The following is a 26,539-nucleotide window of genomic DNA, read 5'->3' on the forward strand; positions in this document are numbered from 1 at the left end:
CTCCTATTGCTGTTTATCCCTGTCACTGTTCAGCTGGTTCGTCTTTCTAAGATGTAGCCGAAGTGGAGGGACTCCCATTTGTCTGAGCCCTGTTTGGTCTGGCTACCAGGACATCGCCATCATTTGCATCACCTTTTCAATGTGATTTTGTTTTACTTACTGCTCTCTTGCTGTAATGGGAATTTCCCCCCCCCCCCCCACACTGGATAGAATTTCAAAGGTTCATTTATTATCAAAGTGTACGACTCTGAAATTCTTCTTCTCCAGATAGCCATGAAACCAAGAAAGAAAAGAAAGGCAGCACGATCATCAGCCCCCAAATCTTTCATCCCTGAACAAAGACTGAACAGGCACATCGATCCCCATATCCCCTCTGCTGCACATTAAAAAAAATCAGAAAAATCAGGCAAAAGAAGAATGCAAAAAAAAACCTGAGTTTAAAAGTCCAAAATGCGGAAAACCAGGGTAATATTCTCCCTCACCATAACACAGCAATCTCATCAGCGATTTTTTTTTAATATAAAGGTGACTTGGTGGCCAGTTAACATTCCAACTGCACATTTTGTGGATGTTTGAGGAAATTGACCCCCTGCAGAGAACCATTATCACATGGATAACGTGTAAAGGTGGTGCAGAGTTACTGAACCTGGTGGTCGCTGGAGCTCTATATTGTTGGGGACAATTCTGAAGGCAGGATCATCTGTACTTGCAAAGCCAGGTTTTAATCATTGCTTTGATGGGCATTCCAGGCAGAACAATTGATCTGTGAAGATTAAGTGCAGGGTTGTGCATTTGATGGGTCTCCAGAAACCTCAGAAGGCCTTTGATGGGGTATCATATCCAAAAATTTACAGCCCAGGCCATCTAGGACAATGCAGCTTGGTGGAAGGAGGCTGAGGGTGATAGTTGAGGATTGCTGAAGTAACTAAAGTTCAATGTACATTTTATTATGAAATGTATACATGTTCTCTCTAGAACCTTGAGAGTCATCTCTTTACAGGCAGCCACAAAACAAAGAACCCTATGACCAGCAGTGTAGCATTCGGATTGGTGCTGGGTGCTTTCTATTTCAAGCACATTAATGATAAGGCTGTAAGAGCTGTAGTTACTAAGTCCACAATGACACAACAATTAAAAAGAGAAAGGAGCTTCCCTTCCTCCACCATCAAAGCTTCCCTCAACCACATCTCTTCCATTTCACACACGCCTGCTCTTACCCCCATCTTTCTGCCACCCTACCAGGGATAGGGGTCCTCTTGTCCTCACCTACCAGCCTCCCCGTCGAGCACCTAATTTTCTGAAATTTCTGCCGTCTCCAATGGGATCCCACCACCAAGCACATCTTCCCCTCCCCCCCCACTTCTTTCTGCAGGGATCCCTCCCTATGTGACTTCCTTGTCCATTTGTCCCTCCCCACTGATCTCCCTCCTGGCACTTGCCCTTGCAATCGGAACAAGTGCTACACCTACCCCTACACCACCTCCCTCACCTACCATCCAGGGCCCTAAACAGTCATTTCAAGTGAGGTGACACTTCACCTGTGAGTCTGTTGCAGACATTTACTGTATTTGGTGCTCAGGTGTGGCTTCCTGTACATCGGTGAGATCCAACGTAGACTGGGAGACTGCTTCACTGAGCATCTACACTCAGTCTGCCAGAACAGGTGGGATCTCCCAGTGGCCACCCATCTTAATTCCACTTCCCATTCCCTTTCTGATATGGGCATCCATGGCCTCCTCCACTGTCATGATGGGGCCACACAGGTTGGAAGTTGAGGACCAACACTTCATATTCTGTTTGGGTAGTCTCCAACTCAATTTCTCAAACTTCTGATAATGCCCCCCCCCCAAACACACCCCCCTCCATTTTCCATCCCCTTTTTCCTCTCACTTCATCTCACCATTCAATTTCCCAGCTCTTTATACTTCATCCTCCTCCCCACCCCCCTCCAGGTTTTACCTATCACTTTCTGTTTCTCTATTCCCCCCCCCCCCCCACCTTTTAAATCTACTCTTCAGCTTTTTTTCTCCAGCCCTGCCGAAGAGTTTTGGCCTGAATCATCGACTATACAGTACTGTTTTCCATAGATGCTGCCTGGCCTGCTGAGTTCCTCCAGCATTTTGTGTGTGTTGCTCAGATTTTCAGCATCTGCAGATTTTCTCTTGTTTGTGACAAAGATTACTTGCTGTGCTGGTGGTTAGGCGGGCATTTCTCTGCTCACTGAACAATATTAGTTAGTTCCAATAGGTAGTGAAATCACAGATGGAATTTAATCCTGAAAAAATACCAGGTTACGCACTTTGAGAGGGTTAATAAAACTAGAATATATATAATGAATGGTAACATTCAGGTCGGATCCGTACTGGAGAAAAGAAGGACCCCTCAATATGAGGATGGTGACGAAGGCATACTGGATACTTGCGTGAAAGCAAATATCCTCCGTGCAATGGGAACCAAGTTTGCATCAACCATGTGAGAAGCTGATTCTACACTGACTACAAGGACAATTGGTCTCCCCTGTGGACCCACTGCTGTTTCAAGCAGTGATCAGAAAACAATTATTGCAACCTGAACCACAACTGTGTTGTCTGGTGAGTGTGCGCGTCATCCCAAAAGGGGGCGGTGATTGTGGCTTTCCAAGCACAACCAAGGAGTTGCACAATCAACTTGTGAATGCAACAAGGCCCCCGGCAACCCCACGCAGTTCATAGATGAGTCCGAGAGGAGAACAACGTACCTTGGCTGTCCACCATTCTCCTCCAGTGAGATGCCACGGGGGAGTCAAGTGTGTGCAGAACTCCCAGTAACACAGTAGTTTGGGAATGACACAATGTCACCAAGCATTAATGTGTGTTGTAGATTTAACTGCCGGCCCAAAATTGTGTTGGAGAGGTTTACATGATTAGATTATGAAACTTGGATCTGACGTGCAGGAAAGACAGTTCTCATCAGGGGTTATTTAACTGGTAGACACATTAAGAAATGGAATTTTCACCTGTTCAGATACTGAAGAGCTGCAAACTACAGGATGTCGATCAAGATCTTGTCTTAGTAGAACTTCCTTAGCAGACTCGATGGGCTAAATGGCGTGCGTAATTTCTTGATTAGCAGTACAGGAGGTCTAGAGGGCTGGGTGATTATTCTGGTGTAAATACGTGCTGGTTGTTGACATCTAGGAAAACGCTGTAAAATTAAAAGAATAACATATGAAAAAATCAGCAAGTCAGGTAACATCTATGGAAGGCAATTATTCAGGCCAATCTCGGGCCGAAGTATCGACTATCTATTGTCCTCCATAGGTGCTTCTTGACTTGCTGAGTTCCTCCAGCATTTTGTGTGCCTGGAATAAGATTATCAGTATCTGCACGATCTCTTGATAACGATAGATATGATTCAGCAGGTTGGTCAGGATCTGTGCGGAGTGAAACAGCGATAATATTTCAGTTCAAAGATAACTCGCCGGAACAAGTTGACTGCTCTGCAGTGCCACATGCAGTGTCCGTTGTCTCTCGGACATACTGAGACTGCCCTCCGGTTGACGGGCATCGGTTTAGCAGTCTGCCGGGCTAAACTGGGTGCCAGATTCCCGATATTTAACTGTTCAGATCCGACTCCTAACATAGGAAGAGGACATCGGCCCGGCGGTGGGCCCCACTTGCACAGACTGCTTTACTCCTTTAAGTTCCGAGAGACCGTCCTGATTCGGCCACGTCAGCCAAGGCCCTGATTGGTGGAGTGCTGCCGGAAGTCAACGATCAGCTTTTCCGTCGGAAGTGAAGCGATGGACGAGCGCGAAGGGCCGGCGGTGGTGGCAGGTAGGTGAGGGGTCGGGGGCCCTGAGGGCAGGCGAGGGGGCAGGGTGTCCGGGACTCGGAGGGAAGCTGGGGCTGGGACTGTGTGTCGGGGGCTGAGAAGAGGCCTGGCGGGCAGTGACAGGCGAGGGTGTTGGGGACTGGGCCTCAGTGATTACGGAAAAGACGAACCAGAGTCACTTTCAAACCTCACGGTGTCACTTCAAACTGTGTTTCTGACTATTTAACGTGCTCTGCATACGTGACTTTAAAGACTGATTGTTTACGTCCGCACTGGGGGCGGTTGGCATTCAGAAAACACACTGCCAACCCTAAAAACATGTGGTTTCTCACCCCCGGTCTCTTGGAGCGGACCGGCAATGCTCTTTACACAGTTGATCCCGATTTTGCATTTGTTTGAGGCCCCGACAAGTCCATACGTGAGAGAGACACCTTTAGGTAAGTTATTGTGGTATTAGGGAATTGTATTGTTAAAAAGTCAAATTCATGTGCAAAAAAAGGTGAGGACCGGGCGTGCATTACTCACGAGATGAGTGTAGGTGTGAGGATGGATCGGATAATGGGGTGCTTGGGAGAGAGTTGGAGATAATGGCAGCAAATGCTGACAAAGGCAAGGGTGAGAGTGAAACAATCAGCAAGAGAGGGAACCAGACATGACACCAGTGGGCCTTTCAAATGGATTATGAAAAATGAGAATTAGAACTCACAGAAGTTCCAATAAAAGTGATGGTGATATGTGAGAAAGGATATCTTTGAGGAGAGCATTGCTACAATAGTGTGAGTAGTGGAATGCGGTGAAATAAGATTAGATCAGGTCCGATACAGCTGGAAGTGAAGGTGGATCACGGGAGGAGGTTAAGTGGTTGGTGAAAGATGGGGATGTAGATTTCCATTTTTTCCAAACATGTTCTTATGTGGGAGCAGTGATATTTTCACCTTGCTCAGTTTGAGGTTGTCATGTTGTTCTATTTTTGGTGATTTGGTCCAGCTCGGGCTCTTCTGGTGTTGCACATCTCCAAGACACCATTCCCTGGATGTGGCAGGAGGCCTGCTGTTGTCATTTTGCGTTGTGACAAATACACTCCTCATATTTAAAAGGTGTTAGAGTGAAGGTCTAAGATTACTGTGATAAGAGCAAGAAATAGGAGCAGGAGGAGGCCATCTGGCCTGTCGAGCCTGCTCCGCCATTCAATAAGATCATGGCTGATCTGGCCATGGACTCATCTCCACCCACCTGCCTTTTCCCCTTAACTCTTAATTCCCTTACCGTGCAAAAATCGATCCAACGTTGTCTTATATATATTTACTGAGGTAGCCTCCACTGCTTCATTGAGCAGAGAATTCAACAGGTTCACCGTTCTTTGGGAAAATCAGTTTCTCTTCATCTCCATCCTAAATCTACTCCCCCAAATCTTGAGGCTATGTCCCCTAGTTCTGCTCTCACTTACCAGTGAAAACAACTTTCCTATCTCTGCCCTTTCATAATTTTATGTTTCTATAAGATCTCTCATTCTTCTGAATTCCAGCGAGTACAGTCCCAGGAGACTCAATCTCTCATAATCTCCCTCATCTCTAGAATCAACCTGGATATGATAGGATCTTTTAAGAGACTCCTGGACAGGTACTTGGAGCTCAGAAAAATAGAGGGCTATAGGTAACCCTAGGGAATTTCTAAGAAAAGGATATGTTCGGCACAGCTTTGTGGGCCGAAGGGCCTGTATTGTTTTCTATGTTTCTAACCTGTTGAGCCTCCTCTGCACCGTCTCCAAAGCTAGTGTATCCTTCCTCAAGTAAGGAGACCAGAACTGCATACAGTGCTACAGGTGCTGCCTCACCAATACACTTGCAGCATGACCTCCCTGCTCTTAAATTCAATTCCTCTAGCAATGAAGGCCATCATTCCATTTACCTTCTTGATAGCCTGTTGCACCTGCAAACCAACCTTTTATGATTTATGCACAAACACTCCCAAGTCCCTCTGCACAGCAGCATGCTGCAAAATTTTACTAAATAAATGATAGTCTGCTATAGCACACCGCTCACCACTGATTCCCAACCAGAGTAGCACCCATGTATCCCAACACTCTGCTTTCTATTAGATAACCAATCCCCTATCCATGCTAATACAGTTTTTTATGTGGTACCTTATCGAACGCCTTCTGGAAATCCAAGTAAATAGTGTCCATCTGTTCCCCTCGATCCACTGCACTTGTTATAATCTGAAAGAACTCCAGTAAGTTTGTCAAACAGGACCTGCCTTTGCTGAATCCATGCTGCATCTGCCTGATGGATCCATTTCTTCCCAGATGCCTTGCTATTTCTTCTTTAATGATAACTTCAAGCATTTTCCCAACTGCAGATACTAAACTAACTGGCCTATAATTGCCTGTCTTTTGCCTACATCCTTTTTCGAACAGTAGTGTGACATTTATTGTCTTCCAATCTGCCAGGAGCTGCTCAGGGTCTGGAGATTTTTTGTAAATTATCACCAAAGCCTCAACTATAACTTCTACCATTTCTTTTAGTATCCTGGGATGCGTTCCATCAGGACCAGGGGGCTTGTCTATCTTCAGGCCCACAAGTTTGCTCAGCACTACCTCTTTAGTGATAGCCATTGTATCACCTCCCGTCTCATCCATATCATCTCTTTTTGACATGTTAGACCAACACAAAATAGTTATTCAAAGCCTCTCCTATTTCCTCATTACCCAATATCAATTTCCCCTTCTCGTCCCAAGGGACCTACTTTCACTTTAGGCACCCTTTTCTGCTTTATGTAATTATAAAAACTTTTACTGTGTTTTTAATATTTTGTGCTAGTTTATTTGCATAATCTAGCTTCCCTTTATGGGATGTAGAGTTTGGGAGCTGGAAACTGGTATCAATCTAAATAAGTCCATATATAATTTTAAAATATCATACATTTATTATGCAGAAGGAAGCTGTACTATCTATGTCGGTTCACAGTGGAACGATCTACAGTACTGTGGATTTCTGGGGGAGTGTAATAGATAGGTCTGAGCGGTGGCATTGCATTGGCTCCAGGAAGAATATCCTCAAGCTGAGCTTTGATGCTGTCATGGAAGATATAAACTAGCTTGGCAGGGGGAAGGAGAAAACTGAAGGGCCACACAGAGTTAGTACCTGAAATAACAGACACTTTATTAAAACTGCAGCTCACCAGGAGCCTAGTCAAAGCTGATTTACTTGATTTTTAAGCACATTTTACATTCTCATCAGACATGATTTCCAGTCAGACCACAATTACTACATATTGATAACAAAGGTTATCAAAACAAGACTTAATTAAGTAACAGACTAGATCCTGATAACAGAATAATAATTTCCACAGGTGTAGCAGCAAGTCCAATTTTATGTTACAACAATGGTGTTAGATAACGTAATTAATGAAATTCCTGGAACTGGAATGCCGTCAGTGTTGCATTCCTTGTCTCTACTTCTACGATTGGTTTGTAGCTTCCTGTTCCCACGGCAGCACAATAAGGGGCTGGGTAGTTAGGAATGGGTTTAGAAGGCATGAGAAACAACAGCTAGAACAGACATTCGGGAAAACGGTTCGACTATGCTTATTGCAAGGGTCAAAGAGGACGTACTGAACAGATGGCTGTACGAGAGTCACTGAAACATGATTAAAAGATTTTCAGGTAAGATAGGGAAGTAAGATAGGAGTGTGAGTATGTAGCAATATTGATGAAGGAAATAATTATATCTGAGGAAAGATGATGTACATGAAAAATCAACTAGCAAGATGACATGGGTCAAATTGAGGAACAAAGAAAGAGGCAACACAGACTTTGAGAGAACTTAGCAGGTCAGGCAGCATCTATGGAGGGAAATGAACAGTCAACATTTCAGACTGACACCCTTCAGGACTGGAAAGGAAGTATGCAGAATCCCGAATGAAAAAGCGAGGGGAGCATAATCCAGCAGGAAATGGGTGAGTCCAGATGAGGGGGTGGGGAAGACGAATGGCTAAAGAAGAAATGTGATTGGAGAGGACAGTAGAGCACATGATGAAGGAAGGAAGTGGGGAACAAGGGGTAGGTGACAGGCAGGCCATGAAGATGCGGGGGGAGGAACAGAAAGGGTGAGGGGATCGCAGCAATGATGGGAAAAAGTGGGGGGAGAAAACAGGGGAGTTGTTACTGAAAGTAAGAAAGATCAAACTTAATGCTTTCCTGTTAAAGATTACTAAGACAGAATATGAGGCATCTTCCCCCTTCCTTCCCAGTCCTGAAGAAGGGTCTCAGCCTGAAACATTGACTGTCTATTAATTTCCATAGATGCTGCCGGACCTGAGCTCCTCCAGCATTTTGTGTGTGTGTGTTATCCTCAGAATATGAGGTGTTGCTCCTCTAACTTTGCCTGGCTTCAATGTGGCAGAAGAGGAGGTTGCAGATGGACGTGTCTGTATGGGAATGGAAAGAGGAATTGAAGTGGTTGACCACCTGAAGAGCCTGGCTGTTGCGGTGGCCAGAGCGAAGGCACGTGATGAAGTGGCTCCCCCAGTCAGCAATGGGTAGTCATGTTCAGCAGAGAGTACACGAATTGTTTAAATGGGATAGAGGAGCAAGTATGTAGATGGGTGACTGAGGGGTGCCAGAGCAGTAAGTGTTACAGGAGGAGTGAAATTCTAAAAATATTTGTAATTGGTACATGACTAACCCATTGAAAGAGACGATGGCAGTAGGTTTAGTTTCTGGAATGAATGTGGGTAAGTGGCTGGACTGGCAGTAGGACGGCATTGTGGAGACAGTTACTGAACTGAGAGTAAAAACACACACAAACCTAGACATCAAGGCAGAGTAAAGTAAGTAAGTGAAGGTTTTAAGAACAGTGCAGAACACTTAGGGTATAGTGGGCACAGGGGTAAAATTAATAAGGAATTACATCATATATTCTTGGTACCCATAACTCTAAAGGGCTGCTTATAGTTTTGGACAAAAACAGAAAATGTTGAAGAAAAACCCAATAGGTCAGACAGCATCTGCGGAAAAAGAAACAGTCAACATTTTGGATGTGTGACCCTTTGTTAGAACCAGGTAAAAGACGGGTTGAGGAGGAACACCTCGTATTCTGCCTAGGTAGCTTTCAACTTGATGGCATGAATATCAATTTCTCCTTCTGGTATTTTTTAACATCCAACTTCCCTCCTCTTCTATTCCCCCTCCGGCCTCTTGCCTCTTCTTGCCACCCTGGGGTCCCCTCCTCATTCCTTGTCTCCTTTGGTTCATTCTCTTCTCAAGCCCTTTACCTTTCCCACCCACCTGGCTTCACCTACCACCTTGTAGCGAGTCCTCCTTTCCCCAGCCCACCTTGTAATTCTGGCTTCTTTCCCTTCCCTTTCCATTCTTAAAGAAGGGTCTCGGTCTGAAACATTGACTGTAAATAAATTTCCATAGTTACAGCCTGACCTGCTGAGTTCCTCCCAACATTTTGTGTGTCCAGAATCTGCAGAATCTCTTGTTTATGAATTACCCCTTCACTGCGGTTTCTTCAAGGGATGCCCACCCTGAAGAAGTTTAAATCTTCATCCCTCTGTCACTGCTTCTCTTCTGTGATTTCTGCTCTTCCCTGAATCTTCAACCATGAAATCACCCAGACCTGCTACCAAAGTCACGTACATTTTCTTCCTGGGAACTTGTTTTCACCACCATCTTGTTCCACGTGGCCTGCAGCTCAGTTTTCTGTCCTCCCAGCTTGGACCCATTAAAGGTCAAAGGTATCTACATTCGATTCACTGCTTCTCCTGCCAATTCTTCCTCCAAGATCTACGCACAACCCACTCCTGTCTCAGTCTCTGCCACAGCTCCAGACCTCAGCCTCCTCTGCCTGCCATGATCCACTCTGACATTTCATCCTCTGCTGGATCCATGCCTTCAGCCATCAGGTCTTCATTTTCCTCACATCCAGGAAGGTTCAGAAAATCGCCCGTCTCCAGACCGTGGATCCTGCAATCACCAAATCCGGTTCCAGTGCCCTGGACTCCTCCAGACTGTGGGCCCATTATTGCCAACTCTGGCTTCAAAGATCCCAAGCAGTTCCAGACCATGGAACCCATTGCTGCCTTCTCTGGTTCTGACAACCCCAAACCTTCTGACTGCAAATTACGTGGCCTCTAACTCTGGGCTGGGCCCCCGGCATCCCCTTCCCCCACCTGCTCTCTACACCCCTGGGTCTCAGGCTCCCCTGCCACCTCTTAGGTCCTCAGAATTTCCATATTCCTCCTACCCTACCTCCCCTGATAACCCAACCCCTGCCCCCCCCCCCCGATGCCACTAACTCTTCCCTTCCTCCCGATCCCTACTGTTGTCTTCACCATTCCTTCTAGCTTAGCCCTCTGTAAGGCTGAACATTCTGTCCTCAGCAAGGGCCTTACCTTTGTTCCCCATTCTTCTAAACTCTAGTGAGTACAGGCCCAGAGCCATCAAATGCTTTTCCTATGTTAATCCTTTCATTCCTGGGACCATTCTCATGAAACTCCCCTGGGCCCTCTCCAATTCCAGCACATCCTTTCTTAGATAGGGGGCCCAAAACTGCTCACAGTACTCAGCTCCAGTCCAGCCTTGTTGCTGAAATCCTTCAACCCTGGAAGCATGTTAGTAAGCATGCCTCTGCAGAAATTTCAGAAACCCAAGAAATAGGATTAGGCCATTAGGCCCCTAAAGTCTACCCTGTTAACCAATATGAACTAAAAATGAGAAACAAAAGTCTGCAGATGCTGGAAATCCTTATCATTAATATATTAAAGAAACAGTGGTCCCTGCCCTGATTTCTGCGACACAATATCTTCAGCTCTGAAAAGCAACCGTTTACCACCACACTCTGTCTGTCTTTAAGCAGTTTCCTATCCTTGCAATATGTGACTGTTCCCGTAATTCCATTGAACTAACCAGCGCTCCGAAAATTCATGTACTTGACACCTTCTACATTCCCTTCAGCCTTTTCAGTTACTTCCTCAAAAATGTTCTGTCGCTCTCTATTTTGCCCCAAGACATGAAGTGCACCATCACGTATGATGCTGAGTAGGAGAATGTACCTGTTTTCGTTCTAAATTCACCTGCTGGAGTTTGGGACAAGACCCACCAAAAATTTCCCTGTCTCCTGCTGCCCATGGACCTGGAAAAATGACCTGAGCTGCTGGATTTTAACCGTCTGGGGACGGAACAGTGTCTAGTGAGTGGGCTCAGCGCTAGCTGCATGTTTACCGCTTTCCTGCGTGAGCAAAGTGCCAGCAATAGTGTTTCTGTTTGCCTTTCAGTGACACATGTGCTCCACATCCTTTCGGAATATGGCTGGTACATCTTCTTCAGCTGCGTTGCTGGCTACTTCATCCTTCAGAGAATCGGCTCGATGTTGCAGCTGAAGAGCCGCCAGCAGGCACGGCCTTCAGAGGCTGAACTGGGTACGGTTTGTTCAGTGAGGGTACCTTCCAGTTTAACTGAGAAGCTGGGTTTAAACATTGACATAATGGGCTGAATGGCCTCCTGTATCATGTGTTTTTAATTGTGCAAACTTCAAAGAAACAAGCATTGATAAATAATTACTTCTGGGAAAATTAATGGGACTGAAAGGTAATAAATCCCGAGGAGCTACCTACCTCCATCTTGGACTTTAGCTCTCCGTCTTTCTCTCGATGGTAGGGAAAGTTTGCTGATGATTCTTGAGTTGAAGAATCACAGAATTTAAAAGTGATGGTGGCAGACTGTAACATCGTAACAATTGCTGCTAATCTCCCTGTGAAATGGTGACCTCTCTCTGTCCCTTGTTACTGAGAGAGAGAGAGAGAAGGTGCCGGTGGTGTGTCAAACAGTAGTTTTTGTTGACTGCAAGATCATGGTCCCTCTTTGGGCGCCCTCTTGGTGGGTGGGTGGTAGGCACTCATGCCTTTTGCTGAAATGTGTGGGGGGAGGATTGATACTTGGCTGCTTGCACAGGGCAGGGGAGAGAGGGGACTTTGGGTTTCTAACATTTTTCTGTCATTCATTCTTTTGGGGTTCTGATTTTCATGGATGTCTGCAAATGCTAAGTATTTCAGGTTGTACACTGTATACATTCTGTGATAATAAATGGAACCATCTGAACCATTGATAGCATAGAGAACAATAGATTTCTGGATTCCATTAGTAAGAGATATTGTGAGATGACAGGGTACTGGTGTTGTGAATGATCAGGCCAGAGTTGCTGAAATGTGGAGCAAGCTCATGGAGCCAAATAGTCTCCTCCATTTTCTCTGTTTAATGTTCTTTTACTGGAAACACAAGGATTACATTATGGAGATTGGTTGCACACAAGTTATTTAATATATTGGTGAGATAATGAGAGACACCATAGTTAAGTAGAAAGAGAGAGAGCGAGACCAGGACTCGGGGTTGGTGGGAGTTAAAGTCAAATTGTGCCTGCAGTAAGTAACTTCCACCCACAGAAGATAACCTGTGTCCACTGATTGTTAAAATCCACTTCAGGATCAGAATCAGATTTAATATCACTGGCATATGTCATGAAATTTGTTGTCTTTGTGGCAGCAGTACAATGTAATACATAATAGAAAAAACATGAATTACATTAAGAATACATATATTAAATAAGTAGTGCAAAAATAAAGAAGCAGTGAGTTAGTGTTCATGGGTTCAATGTCCATTCAGAAATCGGATGACAGAGGAGAAGAAGCTGTTCCCAAATCATTAAATGTGTCCCTTCAGGCTTCTGTACCTCCTTCCTGATGGTGGCAATGACCTGGGTGATGGGGGTTCTTAATGATGGACAATGTCTTTTTGAAGCATCACTCCTTGAAGATGTCCTGGATACTACGGAGGCTAGTGCTCACATTGGAACTAAGTATACAACTCTCTTCCGCTTATTTCGATCCTGTGCAGTAGCCCCCCCCCCCCCCACATACCAGACAGTGATGTAGCCAGTTAGAAAGCACTTTACAGTACTTCTGTAAAAATTTGCGAGTGTCTTCAGTGATGTACCAAATCTGCTCAAAGTCCAAGTGACATATAGCCGCTATCATGCCTTCTGGGCCCAGGATAGATCCTCCGAGATACTGACATCCCCGAACTTCAAGTTGCTCACCCTTTCCACCCCGCTATGAGGACTGGTGTGTGTTCCCTTGCCCTATCCTTTCTGAAATCCACAATTAGCTTTTATTAGTCTGCCCACATCTCTGAGGTGCACTAGCGTTGATTGTCAGCAAAGTGGAGTTGTTATTTTGGATCCGCACAGATCGTGGTCTTCCGGTTAGGAAGCTGAGGATCCAGTTGCAGAGTCCCAGGTTGTGGAGCTTTTCAGTCAGAATTGAGGTGTAGTGATGTGGTGTAGTCACTTTAATGCCTTTCCAGATTTGGGTTCTGTAGTTCTCTTTTATGACCATCCGCAGCTTGCCTCAACTTCTCCAAAAGGCACTAGAAATCTGATGGATCTATTTCCGTCTGCTTGCTGACCTGTGTTGACTTCAGATCTGCAGGACCCATTCCTTATTATTTTGCATTTGGATTCTCCTGTAATTGCTTATCTCAGTAGTCTCGCACAGCTGCCTAGCAGTCCTCTACCCAACCCAGTGAAGCTTAGTGAGGTGGACAAGCCAGTGACAAAGCTATGGCACAGAAGGCCTCACTCAGTCTGGTGTTTATCTGCATAGTCTTTCCCTTTATATCCCTGGAGTTATTTTCTCCTTTCATTAAATCTATTCTTACAATCATACCCAGGGGAAGTAATTAAATTCTAATCACCTTGAAAAGAATTGCATATTCTGCTGCATGTCTTTTGTAGTGCCAGGAATTTGAACACCTTGAAGCTGAATGCATTTATATTTGAGAAGTAACTAGCTCCATTTCCTAACTAGTTGTAATGTAGGTGTAACCACTTGTTCCATTGCTGGTTATAATGTAGGGTGTACCTGGCCAATCCATAGCTGGTCATAATGCAATTGTAACTGGCCATTCCGTAGTGGGTTATGGTGTAGGTGGAATGCATTTGAATCAACCCGGAGCAAGGATTTTGATGAAAGATTAAATCGGGATAGTAATGGGAGAGCTTCTGGCAGAGAAGAAATATATAAATAGAATGAAGAATTGGGGATGAAATTTGTTGTGTAGTCTCTACTGCGTATTTCAGCTTCAGGAAGTGAAAAATATTAACAAAATAAACAACTGGTTTGGAAGGATGTTTGGTTATCAAAATAAACAAGAAAAGCAAATAAAAGACAAAAGAAGCCTTCCTAATGCTTATTCCCACAAACTGACTTTATTCAGTTATTTGAAAAGTTTGTGCACATTGTTGTATCTTGTTTCTGTGATTTTCTAATCTTAAGTGTTCTTGGAATAATTTTGCATTTAAACCTTTTTGCAATTACAATTCGTTCTCTTGTTGGGGGGGGGGGTTATTAATCTCACACTGTGCCTACGTGTACTAGTGTAGATGACAATAAACTCGACTTCAATTTCACACCTCACAGATGTGACAGAGAACTCAGCAACTTATTGTCATTTATTTTGAAAACAGGTTACTCATTAGAGTTAGTTTTTTTTTAATAGAGGGGTTTTCACAATTCTATTAAATCAATTTATTCTCTTTGTCCCAGAACCATCATTAATTGTGAGGCGACAGGAAGCAATGGAGGCTGCCCGTCTTAGAATGCAGCAAGAACTGGATGCCCAAGCTGCAAAATACAAAGAGAAACAGAAAGAAGTAAGGGCACATCAAATCAGTTGGTGCTGGTGGTAAAGTCAAAGGTCTATGCAAACAAGATTTGAACCTCTGTACATACAACACAACCTTCAAATTCAGTAATGATACAATGGTGTTCCACTGGCCAGTGATCTATAAACCAATTGAAAATGGGGAATATTTTTAAATGCTTCATTTGTATTCTTAAATCTACTTTGTCAAAGGCTGGTGGAAGATTCAAAGACAATTAGTTAAAAATTTGTAAAAGGAGAAATGGGTGGTGTTAGGGGGCATGATGGGCTGAATGTTATGTCGGAGCTGTGGCTCTGAAAACAGCAAGGAGAACTGATGGCATCTGTTTGGTGGAAAGTTCCTGAGAGTTCGTGCTTGGAGTATGGAAGATGTTATTTAATTCCGATAATTCTGAGACAGTACATTTTTTTTGTAAAGGAGAACTAAAACTAAGAGCTAACAATTAGTAAGTTTACAAGTGAACGTGTGTAGCTTTGGTCTGGGGATTTTGCACTAAGACAAAATTCATTAGGTAGATTGCTGCACTGGGGCTTGCAGATTCTGCTTCGGGGCAGTGAATGCTTCGATGTTCTTATTTTTTATTTTATTGCAGATTGAAGAAGAGAAAAGGAGGGAGAAAATCAAAGCATGGGAAAATATGCAAGAAGGAAAGAGCTCCTGGAAGAAAGCAAACTTGAATTCTGTAACATGATTGTGTTATCTTTCGTAATTTACTATTTTAAATATTTATAATGTTTGCTGCCATAGTGGTGTTTGCGTTACAGGACTAATTGGTTGTTTTATCCTTGTTTAACATAGGAGCCAGAATCCAACATACAGAGACCAACAAAGCCTAAATCTGACAAAAAGCCCTTGAGAGGAGGTGAGTGAGTGCCCACCATTATCAGGTATTCACTAATGTGGAGTTGTGTTTCAGGAACCACAAGGGCAGAAATGCTTATGGACAATGAATATTTTAAATTCACTTGTTCACTGCTTTGGACAAAATACTGTGTTAAGTTTTGGCAGAGTTCATTTATAGCACTGGACTACCAGGAGCAGACTGAGTTCACAATCTGTGTTACTTTGGTTATGGTCTGACACTTTAATTGAAGTGCACTTTTCTTGCAATTTGTAGTGGTTAACAGTTACGAACAGTGCAGGGCACAGTTACAGCTTCTGCCTCACTGCTCCAGTGAGCCAGAAACAACACTGACCTCCAGTGCTCTGGTTTCTTCCTGTATCTCTAAGATGTGGTGGTCAGCTATTGAGAATTACTTATTTGTGTGTAGGTGAGGTTCCTTAAGGTTTTTATAGCCAGGGGAGGCAGAGAGGATAAGCTCCCTCTACCTATTTAAAAACTCCCAATGGTGTGCATTTCATATAGCCTCTAACAACCAAGTCCAGCTCCTGGCCTTCGTGTGTGGCTCAGCTATTAAGCCCAGTGGAACTGTTCCTACTGGCAGGAGAAGTGGGTTACTGGCATCATAAAAGCAGTTGCTTTAGGCAGATGGGCCTTGTCAGCCATGGTTGGCAGCTCATCTAGGCGAAGGAAATCTGCACTGCCTTGCCGATATACCCACTCATGCGGAAGGGTTCAGGAGTAAAAATCCAGAGCTGGAGTTCCTAAGGCTGTTTTATGCTGAGCTCGATGCTGAATGGCAACTCCTGCAACAGCGCTGATTCCAAACTGTATTGGTCTGTGCCGTTGCTAGGGATTCATCCACAGTGTGGAGAAGGGGCAACAGCTTGCTCTCCATATTGTATTGCCCTGGCTTGTGTATCATGTAGACAGCTGGGACAGATCATCCAAGGTTGACCGCGACCTACAGAGGGCCTTGTGTAGGTGAGTGTTGTAATCTCAGGAGAGCAGCTGGGAATGTGGGGAGAATAAAGTGGGACTAGTGTAGGGTTAGTATAAATGTATGCTTGATGATTGCCATGGATTCAGCAGGCTGTTGGGCCTGTTTCATAACTTGACTCTCTGCATAAACTGGTGGCTTAATAGATCTTTTGTCTCTTGTGCTGAAACGTTATAGGTTTTGGAGCTCAAATGCTAATGAGAACTACTGTAATATTGTCAGACAGTCTTTTTTTCCATATTCTGTACAGCCCACTGCATCCTCTCTCCTGTACCATGTGAATTCACTGTGTTTAATTCTTCCTTTCATTGTCTACTCATGATCCAAGGAATATTGTAACTTCTTTTCCTCCTTTCATACACATTTAGTAACGATATTTCTGCAGTTACGCCATTCAGGTATTTAATTCTTTAAACATAGATCGCTTTTCTGCTATGGCAAGTCAAAGAGAGCTTCATGCTGTCCTGCTCTGTTTGTCCCTGACCTCTCTTGAATCTGAGAATGTACTGACCTCCATTAATTCTGTAAATAAGCATAGGCTGCAAGCATGGGATATAGTTCATCTCCTCCTGGTCAGAAATAACTTTCCCCGGGGTCTGTTCTCCTGCCACTGATGCTTTAGGTGATATACACTTAGGTGAAAGGTATTGAAGTCCAACACCTTTCTATTCTGAGCCCCGCTACCCTTAATTATACCTCCATTTGGTGTTCATCACAGATTCATTAGCTGAGGCAGAGTTTTGGTGTTTCCCTGGCAACCCAGTACTATGAGAGTACATTGGCTCACATCAGTTATTAGTGGTAACAGTGTTTTATGCATTGCAATAATCTCTTTTGGACACTATCTGTGCACGTGTCCACTCCTTAGCCTTTGCCACCTTTCCCCACCCAAGATCCCTTCATCCCCACGTAATTCAGCTTTCCTCTCTGCTGCCTGCTTTTCTCAACATTCACCTCCTCTCACATTCTTCTGTTGTTTTTTTTCAGGTTTTAATCCTCTGACAGGGGATGGTGGAGGTTCGTGTTCGTGGAGACCAGGTCACAGAGGGCCATCTGCAGGGGCATGAGGTTAAAGATGGGTCAGTGCCTTTCCCGCAGTTGGCACTGGCCACCTTTGGAGAATCACTATCCTCTTACCCAAGCTTGTCAATTTCATTCATTTTATTCTGCTAAGAGTAGTTTCAATTTGCTGTTAGAGACCTCAATTTTAACACTCACTTTTTAATGTACAAGGCGGTGTTCGCTCAACTGAAACTTTATGAATTGACAGCTATGAATGATGTTATCCTTGTAAATGGCATTTGTGCCAGTGAGGATCTCTGAAAATGGGCAAGGGTAGTGGCATTAAGACATCATGTTAAATGAACATCTTTGATTTTGAAGTATCAGCGTAAAGAATTAATTTTGTTTTTAGCCTATGATTAAAAGTATTAACTATGGGATTCCAAATATTTATTGTGATATGTGAAATACGTTTGCTCTGTGGCTTTGATGACCATGCAAATGAAAAAAAGGACTCATTCAGTGTGCATATGTATCTGCATATTTCAGTTTCTATTTGTCTGTCTCTCTACCCATGTACGTCTTTATGCTTGTGTATAAATGGCTTGTGTAGATACATGTATTATTGTAGATAATTCTGTGGAAACTTGGAAGTGTTTCTACAGCGATGATTGTGAATTTCTGTAAATCAGTGTGTGTGTTTCAGTAGATCCTTGTACATAATTCCTATAGAATGTTGCTTCTGTATATGGACTTGTGCATATCTGCTTTTGTTAAAATGCCTCTACAATAGTATGCCTACTTTTCCATAAGTGTGTGCATGTTTTTGTTTACTAGGACTCATGGAGATGTAGTTTTTAGTGTTTGGAAGTGCTTCTGCGGCATTGTGGGGATGGGTATTTTAGGCTTGAGGGCATCTGTCCTCTGGCAAGATCTGGCATCTTGTAGATTAACGTAGGATCAGTGGAAATGGGTGGTTGCTGTTCGATGCAGACTTTTTGGCAAAAGAGCCTGTTTCCATATTTTATCTATGACTGTATGATTCTGTAGATTTGTGTATCTATTTCTGTAGTTTGTGTGGGCAGTGCTTTCTATAGAGATGTGTGGTTCTGAATGCACAGCTAAACTTCCTGTGCATTTTGTGTTGGTTTTATTGAATATATATGTATGCATTTCTTAAGATTATTGTGCAGGCATAATTGTGCAGATCTGTGTTTGGGGAGGACTTGGTAGGAACATGTGTGTGTTTGTGTTCCTCTAGATAGATGTCTGTTTTCATGGGGTCAGATGTGATTGCTTCTGGAAAAACTGCAGATGTTTCTGTAGACGTGGGTGCTGCTCTGTTTTTGTGTGCATTGGCAGTTCTGAGTGTGTACTTCAGTGGTTCTGTGTGGCTCCTGAGGTCTGAGTGTACGTGGGTGTGTATGGATCTTCGGATGCTTTTGGTAGATTTGTGTGTGTTCGATTTCTCTAAACTTGTCTGTTTTAGTAAATGGAAGTTTCTGTAGCTTTGAGTGCATCTATAAATCATTCATATCTCTAGACTAGTGAACGGATGTTTCTGCAGATCTATCTAACTTGCCTTTAATTTACATAACATTACTGTAAATCTAAGTAAATTCACATTCATGCCTATGTAGAATTTTGATCATCACTCTGTAGAATTGTGTGTACTTTATTTTTCTGAATACACGTGTGTGTACGTACACCTAGACACCTGTACAGATGCATGTTGTGCATCTGCTTATTTGTGGGTGGGCTTTTTCATAGTTATAAAAATCATTGAATGTATTCGTGTTAATCCTTATTTAGGCTTGATCCTGCAGATCCAATTATGTGAACCTGATAGTACCTGAACATTGCTACACTATATTGCTGTTGTATGTGTGTCTATAGGTCGCTGAGTGTTTCCGAAAGAAAGTAGGGTTTCTGTGGATTTGTTACTTTAAATTTCTGTGAGTCCATGTATGTCTTTCTGTACATTTGTGCAGATGTTTCTGTAATAAAAGTTGGGGAAAATGCTGCAAAATTTCCAACAGTTCAGGCAGCATGGGTGGGGAGATAAACTGAATTAGTATATGTTTCTGTACTGTTTCCAAGTATATGTGCATGTATTTCTGAAAATTTGTGCAGATCCATATGCCAGTGTTTCTGTACTTTAAGTGTGTGTTTGGTTCTGCAGGTCCAAGTGTTTATTAAAATTCTGGGTATGTTTATTTCTGTAGATACTTGTAATACCTGCTCAGCAGATTGTCAACACCCGCTTCCACCCTCCAGCTTAATTGATTGGAGGCTTAATTAGTGGTTTTCAGAATTACAAAGTTTTGAGGGGATAAATTGTTTATTATATTGATCATGAAGGAGAGAGGCTGAAGATCATCATTGGACGGACGTACTGGTAATTTGGAGGTGTTCTCTTCAAACAGATATATAAGACGAGATTTATTTATTATGCAGGCGATTGAGGGAGTGGTTGTTGCAGAAATTACATTAAATTAGATGAACATTTGAAGAGTTAGATGCCCGTGTATGAAATTAGTTTGGATTTGTTGCAGCAAAGAATCAGCAGTGACTCAAATGGCTAAATGGTTTTGTGGTTTATAAACATGACTGATCAGAGGTACAATTACAAATAAATAATTGAATATGGCTTAAACTGTTCAGTGCATACTTTTTAAATATAGTGGATGAATCCTTTGTTACGGTAATGAAGATCTCAATTCAGCAAAGCCAAAAATGCTGGACACAATTTTTAAGGTGGTACTTGTGTTGGTGTTTCATGTCAACGATCTTTTCTTGGCACTGGGTAAGAGAAAACAAGTTAGTTTGAAGTTGCTGACAAAGTGTGTGGGGAGATGGTAAGGACATTGAGTCACCGAGCACTACAACATAGAAACAGACCCTATGGCCCATCTAGTCTGTTTGATAAGGTGAGACTAGAGGATTGTCAAGTTGCTGAGCTCTTTTGATCATCTGGATTGCACCGATTTCTGCCTAACTTTCTGAGTGTTTCCAGGGTTTTCTGTTTTTACACGAGATTTCTAACATCTACAGCAATTTTTTTCCACTTGTGTCTGCTCTGGCAACTGCACAAGTCATAATTACACCATCTAGCTCTAAAACACTCGAATTAGTCATTGCTGCAAATGTTTGGAGTAATTATCCTGTTCACATGAAAATTAAGGGGTACTTCAAATTTTCCTGATCAAAATGTGCAATCTTTTTTGAGTTTTATCAAATGGAAACAGGCTCTTCGGTGCATTGCATTCAATCTAGCCATTAACAATTCTTCATTAACTCCTCTTACAATTCCCATCAACTATTCCAAACCATTTCTCCTTCAACTAACATTGAGGGCAATTTATGGTAACTTATTAAACTATCAGCCAGCTGATCATTAAGATGTTTGGGAATGCTTTAGCACCCAGTGGAAACCCATGTACCAGAAATCAAGATTCAACCATTGCCACTATCCCTTTGATCAAAATAATTGCAATACAAAGAAGCCTCTACTGCAGAGGTTCCTGATTTTTGTTTAAATGCCCTGAGTCCCTACCATTAAGGAAACCCCTGTCCTTGAGGAGAAATACTGATATCTTTGAGTTGTTTTGCACCTTGCAGTCAAGTGCAATTACAGTGAAACTGGCTGATGCAATGTTCAGTGACAACATTAGATGCACCTCTGCATTTTTGTGACTTACAGCTCAAAACAAAATAAGTTATGCTATATATTCCCTCCCTGTTTCCTATGGATTTTTTATTTGCTTTGCTTTTAACCCTCGACTAGAAAAAGAAAACTAATAGCACTATCCAACACTAATTGAGATTTTCCTGCATTAAAGTTGTGTTTTCTTTCTCTTTACACGTGTTGTAATCACTACTAGGAATCTGGGCAGAGGAGGAGGAAAACAGGGCTGAGACAAGTATGTTCTGAGCCATGATCATACTAAATGATGGAGCATACTGAAGGGAGTCTACCCCTCACTCTTTTATTCTTGTTAACAAACAGGCCTCAATCTTTGCATGTAACACACAAGATGCTGGACAAATGTGGTAGGTCAGGCAGCATTGATGGAGGATGGGCAGTCAATGTTTTGGGTCCAGACGATGAAACACTGACCATTCAGTTCTCAGCATAGACGCTGCCTGACCAGTTGAGTTCCTGAAACATTTGGGGGTTGCTCCAGATTCCAGCATCTGCAGACTCTTGTGTCTTAATTTTATATGGTGCTCAATGGAAAATGAGTTTTCCCACTTAAGTCAAAATAACATCTGAGCCACAGGCACGACAAAGTGATATTCAGCAAAGTTGAACTAAGATCACTTTGAAGTTTGAAGTAAAAGTATATATTAATAAAGCACAAAGAGGTCTCCGATCACTACAGATAAATCATTTTAAACAATGATTAATTTCAGAAATCATAAATTAGCTGCACCATGGTCATATCTGAGATCTTATGAGCAAAATATAATCCAAAAAAATGCAGAACAAGAGTTTGAGACATTTAATCTAGAACCAGAAGCCAAAACACTTAATGAAAGTTATAGTCTGAAGTAGATTGTATTGCTGAAATGACACAGCTTAATTTAGTTAAATTCCAACCTTTTTATTTGTGTTCTGCTTCAGTTTTGTCCTGCACACTGAGGTTACCACTTCATCTGGTATTGGCCATTACATGTGGCCTACAGACCCCTAAATTCAATAAAATCTTCATGTGGTTTCCCACTGAAAGATGAAGATCTGTTGCTCAGCTGGAAAATTACCTCCTTGAATATTTGGGATAAAGATTGGAAATGTTCGGAATACTCAGTAGGTTGGGGTGGGGGTGTAGGAGAGAGAGATGAAGTGAATGTTTCAGGTCAATGGCTTTTCATGTTGGGGTTTTTGTTACAGCAAAAAGTGTGGTGTGAGAGTTGACATTAAGAAAGTCGGGTACTGCAGGTCTACACCATCAGCGAGCTGCTTGTTAGCAGAGGAGCTGGACAGTGTGGATGGTGTTACCACTTGCTACAGGAATTCATCAGAGTCGATGCACAAAGGCAGTCTACAGTCTAACGGCGAATGATTACCTTGTACGTTTCTCTTGTGATTGCAAGGCCCCGTTGGATGTTGATAATGTAAAATGTCGCAAGTCCTTTTCCCTTGTTTATCTGCAAAATAGATGGTGGGGCAGCTGCGTGGCCTCAGTTGTACTGAGGACTATGCCTGAAGTCATGGGCTTGCCTGTTGAAGTTGTTCAAGAGAGGAGACTTTGGAGCACGGCGTTCATGCTGGGTTGAGCGCCGCCCCCTTTCCTTCAGTGCTTCCCGCCAGAGTTTGATCAGTGCAATGAAGCTAGATTGAGTGTGTGCGTACACTCATATGCGGACTGCTGAGAACTGCTTGTTCTTGCTGTTAACACCCATGAAACATCAATTTACAGGACGTCACTTTTTATGTTTACTGCTATCTTCTATGTGCTACATGTGCCTTGTGCCGTGCGTGACTTGGTACTGTGGTTTGCTCCTTGGGCCCGGAGGAACATTGATTGTATTCATGGAAATTCAGGTATGGTTGATGATAATTAAACTCGAACTTAAGCTTGAAGTTGATTTCCCATTACCTGTATGATCACAATGCAGGTAAATGTGCAGGATACACAATGCAATATTGTTCAGGTTCAACCATGGCCAAGAAAGTACCTGAGTCCCATTACATCCCCAGGAGGCCAAAGAAATTCAGCACGTCCCCAATGATCCTTACCAGTTTTTATAACCAAATCATAGAACACATCACAGTTTGGTATGACAACTGCTCTGCCCAAGACAGTAAGAAACTGTATTCAGCACATCACAAAAACCAGCCTCCCTTCCATGGACTTACACTTACTAAATCCATTCACCCTTCTCCCTTACCTCTCCCATTGGACTTGATGCAAAACCTAGGCTCAAGGACAGCTCCAATCTCACTGCTGTAAGAATCGTTCTGTGGCGACCCATTTCCTGGCACATCCGAACCGACTCACAATTAGATAGCCTACGGGGGTTTGCGAGCACAGAGCTTTGGAGCCTCTGCGCCATGGGGGGCAGGTTGAGGGAGGCTTAAAAGTGAGGCTGAAGATTTCGAATAAAGTTTTTTTCCTTCGACTGCAGTTACCGACTCCGTGTCGTAATTTTAGCGCTGCGTGTAGCACACCGCTACAGTTCCCTGTTATGGTAAGATGGCCTCTTAACCATACAATCTATCTTATCTTGGCCGTACACCTTATTGACTTCCTGCACTGCATTTTTCTGTAACGCTATATTCTGTATTTCATTCTTCCTTTTCCCTTGTACTACCTCACTGGCAAGAAATCCAACATGCAACACTCACTTTCATGTTAAGTCCTTAAACTTGCCCACTCTCTCACACGGAGATTGAGTAAAGTAAGAACAGCTGAAGACCATTTGACCCATAACCAGTTCAGTACTACCATGCCATGTTCATCCTTTCTCTTTGACACCCTTTTGCCTGAAAAAATTATCCATCTCTTTGAATTTATTCAGGGACTTGGTCGCCACAACCTTAGTGGCAGTGAACTCCAACCTGTGTGAACTCCCCTCATTTCAGATATCAAAGCCAGGGTAAATATTCTCTTTACAGTCAGTTGAACTCTTGAGCTCTGTAGTTTTTCAATATATCCCATCCTAAATTATAATGAATACACTTCTTGTTGACTGGGTTCCTACCATCTTAGAAATTAGCCTGGTCAACCTAGGCTGCATTTCCTCATATAGTAAGTACATCCTCTCAGTTAGACTTCAAATCCCTGTCCAAAACTGCAGTGGTTTTAATCCCCATGAATTTTTTGGGTTTAACTCTTGGATGGTTTTAAATGCACAAGGGCTAGTTTTTGGGCTCTAAATCTCTTTTTGTGGTTGCTCATTTTAACCCCTAGTTTGACTGCTTCGACCTTAAATAAAGGAAATTGCAGAGGTTTGCAGCACATGGGTGGTATTGGGTCTTAACTTTATGGACAAGGTGTGTAGTGCTTTAAATCCAGAAAGAATTCTATACAGGCAGACGTGGCTTGATTTTAAAATCTCCCCTGGGATAATGCTGGATTTTGAATCTTTTCTAAATTTGTTACAATTTTACAGTAGTAATTATACATCAGACATACTTTGACACACTGAGGTAGTCAAAAATATGGATGATAGCCGCTGTGTTTCAACAAGCTGTCCTAAAGTGCTCTGCCAAATAAATATTTTGAAGATAATCTCTAAGGTAGGTACATGGTATCACTGCAGATGAAAAGTATAAATCTTTCTGGGGATGTTACTTAAGGAATAATGCCAGGGCATTTGGAAATGTTTAGTTGAATGACTGAGTTGACAAATTCCTGTCATAATTCCTGTCATCAGTGCTATATTTTAAATGTGAAAAATCTTTAGAGCACGTGCACTTTATAAGTGACTTCACTTTTCAATTAAGTTCCACGTTAGTCTCCAGAAGGTGGGCTTCAACTACGAGACCTCGGGCTGCCTGCAACTACAGAAAACTTACATTACCACCCGCACACAGCAAGACAAACGGTGGAAGGGGAGACCAGCTAGGACTTCATATAATCATGAGAGGCACAGATAGGGTAGTCAGCCAGAATATTTATCGCATGGTAGAAATGACGAAATATAGAGGGCATAGCTTTAAAATGAGAGGGGAAATGTTTTAGAGGCAAGTACTTGGAACTTGTTGATACGTGTGGAGGTGGAAGCAGGCGCAATAAGGGCATTCAAGAGTTTTAAAACGTACATGGATATTGTTTCATGTGTTGGCAGAAGGGATTAGTTTCATTCGGCATCAAGATGGTGAGTGGAAGACCCGGTTCCTCTGATGTACTGTTCGATGTTCCATGAAATGGTGGAAATTGGCCGAGCTCAAAGATCAGACGGGATTTTGTTCCAGATTCCTAACTCCTCCTGATCTTAGTGGAATCGTGCTGCTGAAGCAAGTTCCTGGGCAGGCGTCTGTATTTGCGAGCGTAGGGAACGGGCTGGGATTTGTTTCAACTCCCGGCGATACTTTTGCCTGAAATCCCGGAGGGAGGAAGCTCGAGGAGTTGAAATCGGCGGGCTGGATGCGGGGCGGGATTTAAAGCCCCAGCCGCCGCTGACATGGCACCTTTAAGGGGCCGGATCTGGACGAGCCGCCAATCAGCGGAGCGCTTCGGGCCGCGTTAAAGGCGCTGCTGCCGGCGCTGGGAAGCCGCAGAGCGGAGCATGGAGCGGCCGCGGTCCGGGGCCTTGCTCCGCCCCTGGAAGCGGCTGGGCTGAGTGCGGCGCGAAGCTGAGCGGCTGGCGACAGGGACCCCCACTCCTCCTCAGCAGGGAGAGAGCGGGCCTGGGGATGGCGCCCCGGTGCCGGCGCTCCTGGCTGAGCGTGCTGCTGGGCCTGGTGCTCGGCTTCGCGCTGGCTTCCTGGCTCATCCTCCCTCGGGCCTCCGAACGGGGACAGGCGCAGCGCCAGTGGGTGCGAGCCGTGTGCGGCCGCCGGGGGCCCGGGGCCGGCCGGCTACACGCGTCGTCGCCGTCGGCCTCCGAAGCCCCGGCCTCGCGCTTCATGTACGTGGGGGTGATGAGCGCCAAGAAGTACCTGAAGAGCCGGGCGCTGGCGGCCTACCGGACCTGGGCCCGGCACATCCCCGGCCGGGTGGAGTTCTTCTCCAGCGAGGGCTCGGATCTGAGCCTGCCGCTGCCCCTGGTCGCCTTGCCCGGCGTGGACGACACCTACCCGCCGCAGAAGAAGTCCTTCCTGATGCTCAAGTACATGGCCGAGCGGCACCTGCAGCAATTCGAGTGGTTCGTGCGGGCCGACGACGACACCTACATCCGCGGCGAGAAGCTGGAGAGCTTCTTGCGGGGCCTCAACAGCAGCCAGCCGCTCTACCTGGGCCAGACCGGCCTCGGCGCCCCCGAGGAGATGGGCAAGCTGGCGCTGGAGCCCGGTGAGAACTTCTGCATGGGCGGCCCGGGCGTGGTGCTGAGCCGGGAGCTGCTGCGCCGGGTGCTGCCTCACATCGGGCAGTGCCTGCGGGAGATGTACACCACCCACGAGGACCTGGAGCTCGGCCGCTGTGTGCGCAGGTTTGCCGGCGTCCAGTGCGCTTGGTCGTACGAGGTAAGACCCGAGGGAGTAGCCCG

General features: G+C 44.1%; 2 protein-coding genes across 2 annotated transcripts in view; both read left to right on the forward strand.

Annotated features, from left to right (window-relative positions):
- Positions 1-3,664: 3,664 nt before the first annotated feature.
- On the forward strand, positions 3,665-20,036 carry selenos (selenoprotein S). Its single transcript, XM_059952609.1, has 6 exons — positions 3,665-3,815; positions 11,095-11,238; positions 14,419-14,525; positions 15,130-15,219; positions 15,336-15,399; positions 17,366-20,036. The coding sequence occupies exons 1-6, from the start codon at positions 3,782-3,784 to the stop codon at positions 17,443-17,445; spliced, it is 519 nt and encodes a 172-aa protein (XP_059808592.1). The 5' UTR covers positions 3,665-3,781; the 3' UTR covers positions 17,446-20,036.
- A 152-nt stretch (positions 20,037-20,188) lies between these two features.
- chsy1 (chondroitin sulfate synthase 1) overlaps positions 20,189-26,539 on the forward strand; it is a 58,639-nt gene continuing 52,288 nt past the window's right edge. Inside the window, exon 1 of the mRNA XM_059952607.1 lies at positions 20,189-26,516. Within this exon, the coding sequence (XP_059808590.1) occupies positions 25,746-26,516 (771 nt within the window). The 5' untranslated portion in view covers positions 20,189-25,745. The remainder of the gene's footprint in view (positions 26,517-26,539) is intronic.

The sequence above is a fragment of the Hypanus sabinus genome, chromosome 28 (assembly GCF_030144855.1).
Source record: "Hypanus sabinus isolate sHypSab1 chromosome 28, sHypSab1.hap1, whole genome shotgun sequence".
NCBI lineage: Eukaryota > Metazoa > Chordata > Chondrichthyes > Myliobatiformes > Dasyatidae > Hypanus > Hypanus sabinus.

Excerpts from the sequence above, each read along its gene's own strand:
- selenos (XM_059952609.1), top strand. The coding sequence starts at position 3,782 with ATGGACGAGCGCGAAGGGCCGGCGGTGGTGGCAG. Across the intron at positions 14,526-15,129 it reads ACAAAGAGAAACAGAAAGAA|ATTGAAGAAGAGAAAAGGAG; the intron begins GTAAGGGCACAT and ends ATTTTATTGCAG. Across the intron at positions 15,220-15,335 it reads AGAAAGCAAACTTGAATTCT|GAGCCAGAATCCAACATACA; the intron begins GTAACATGATTG and ends TGTTTAACATAG.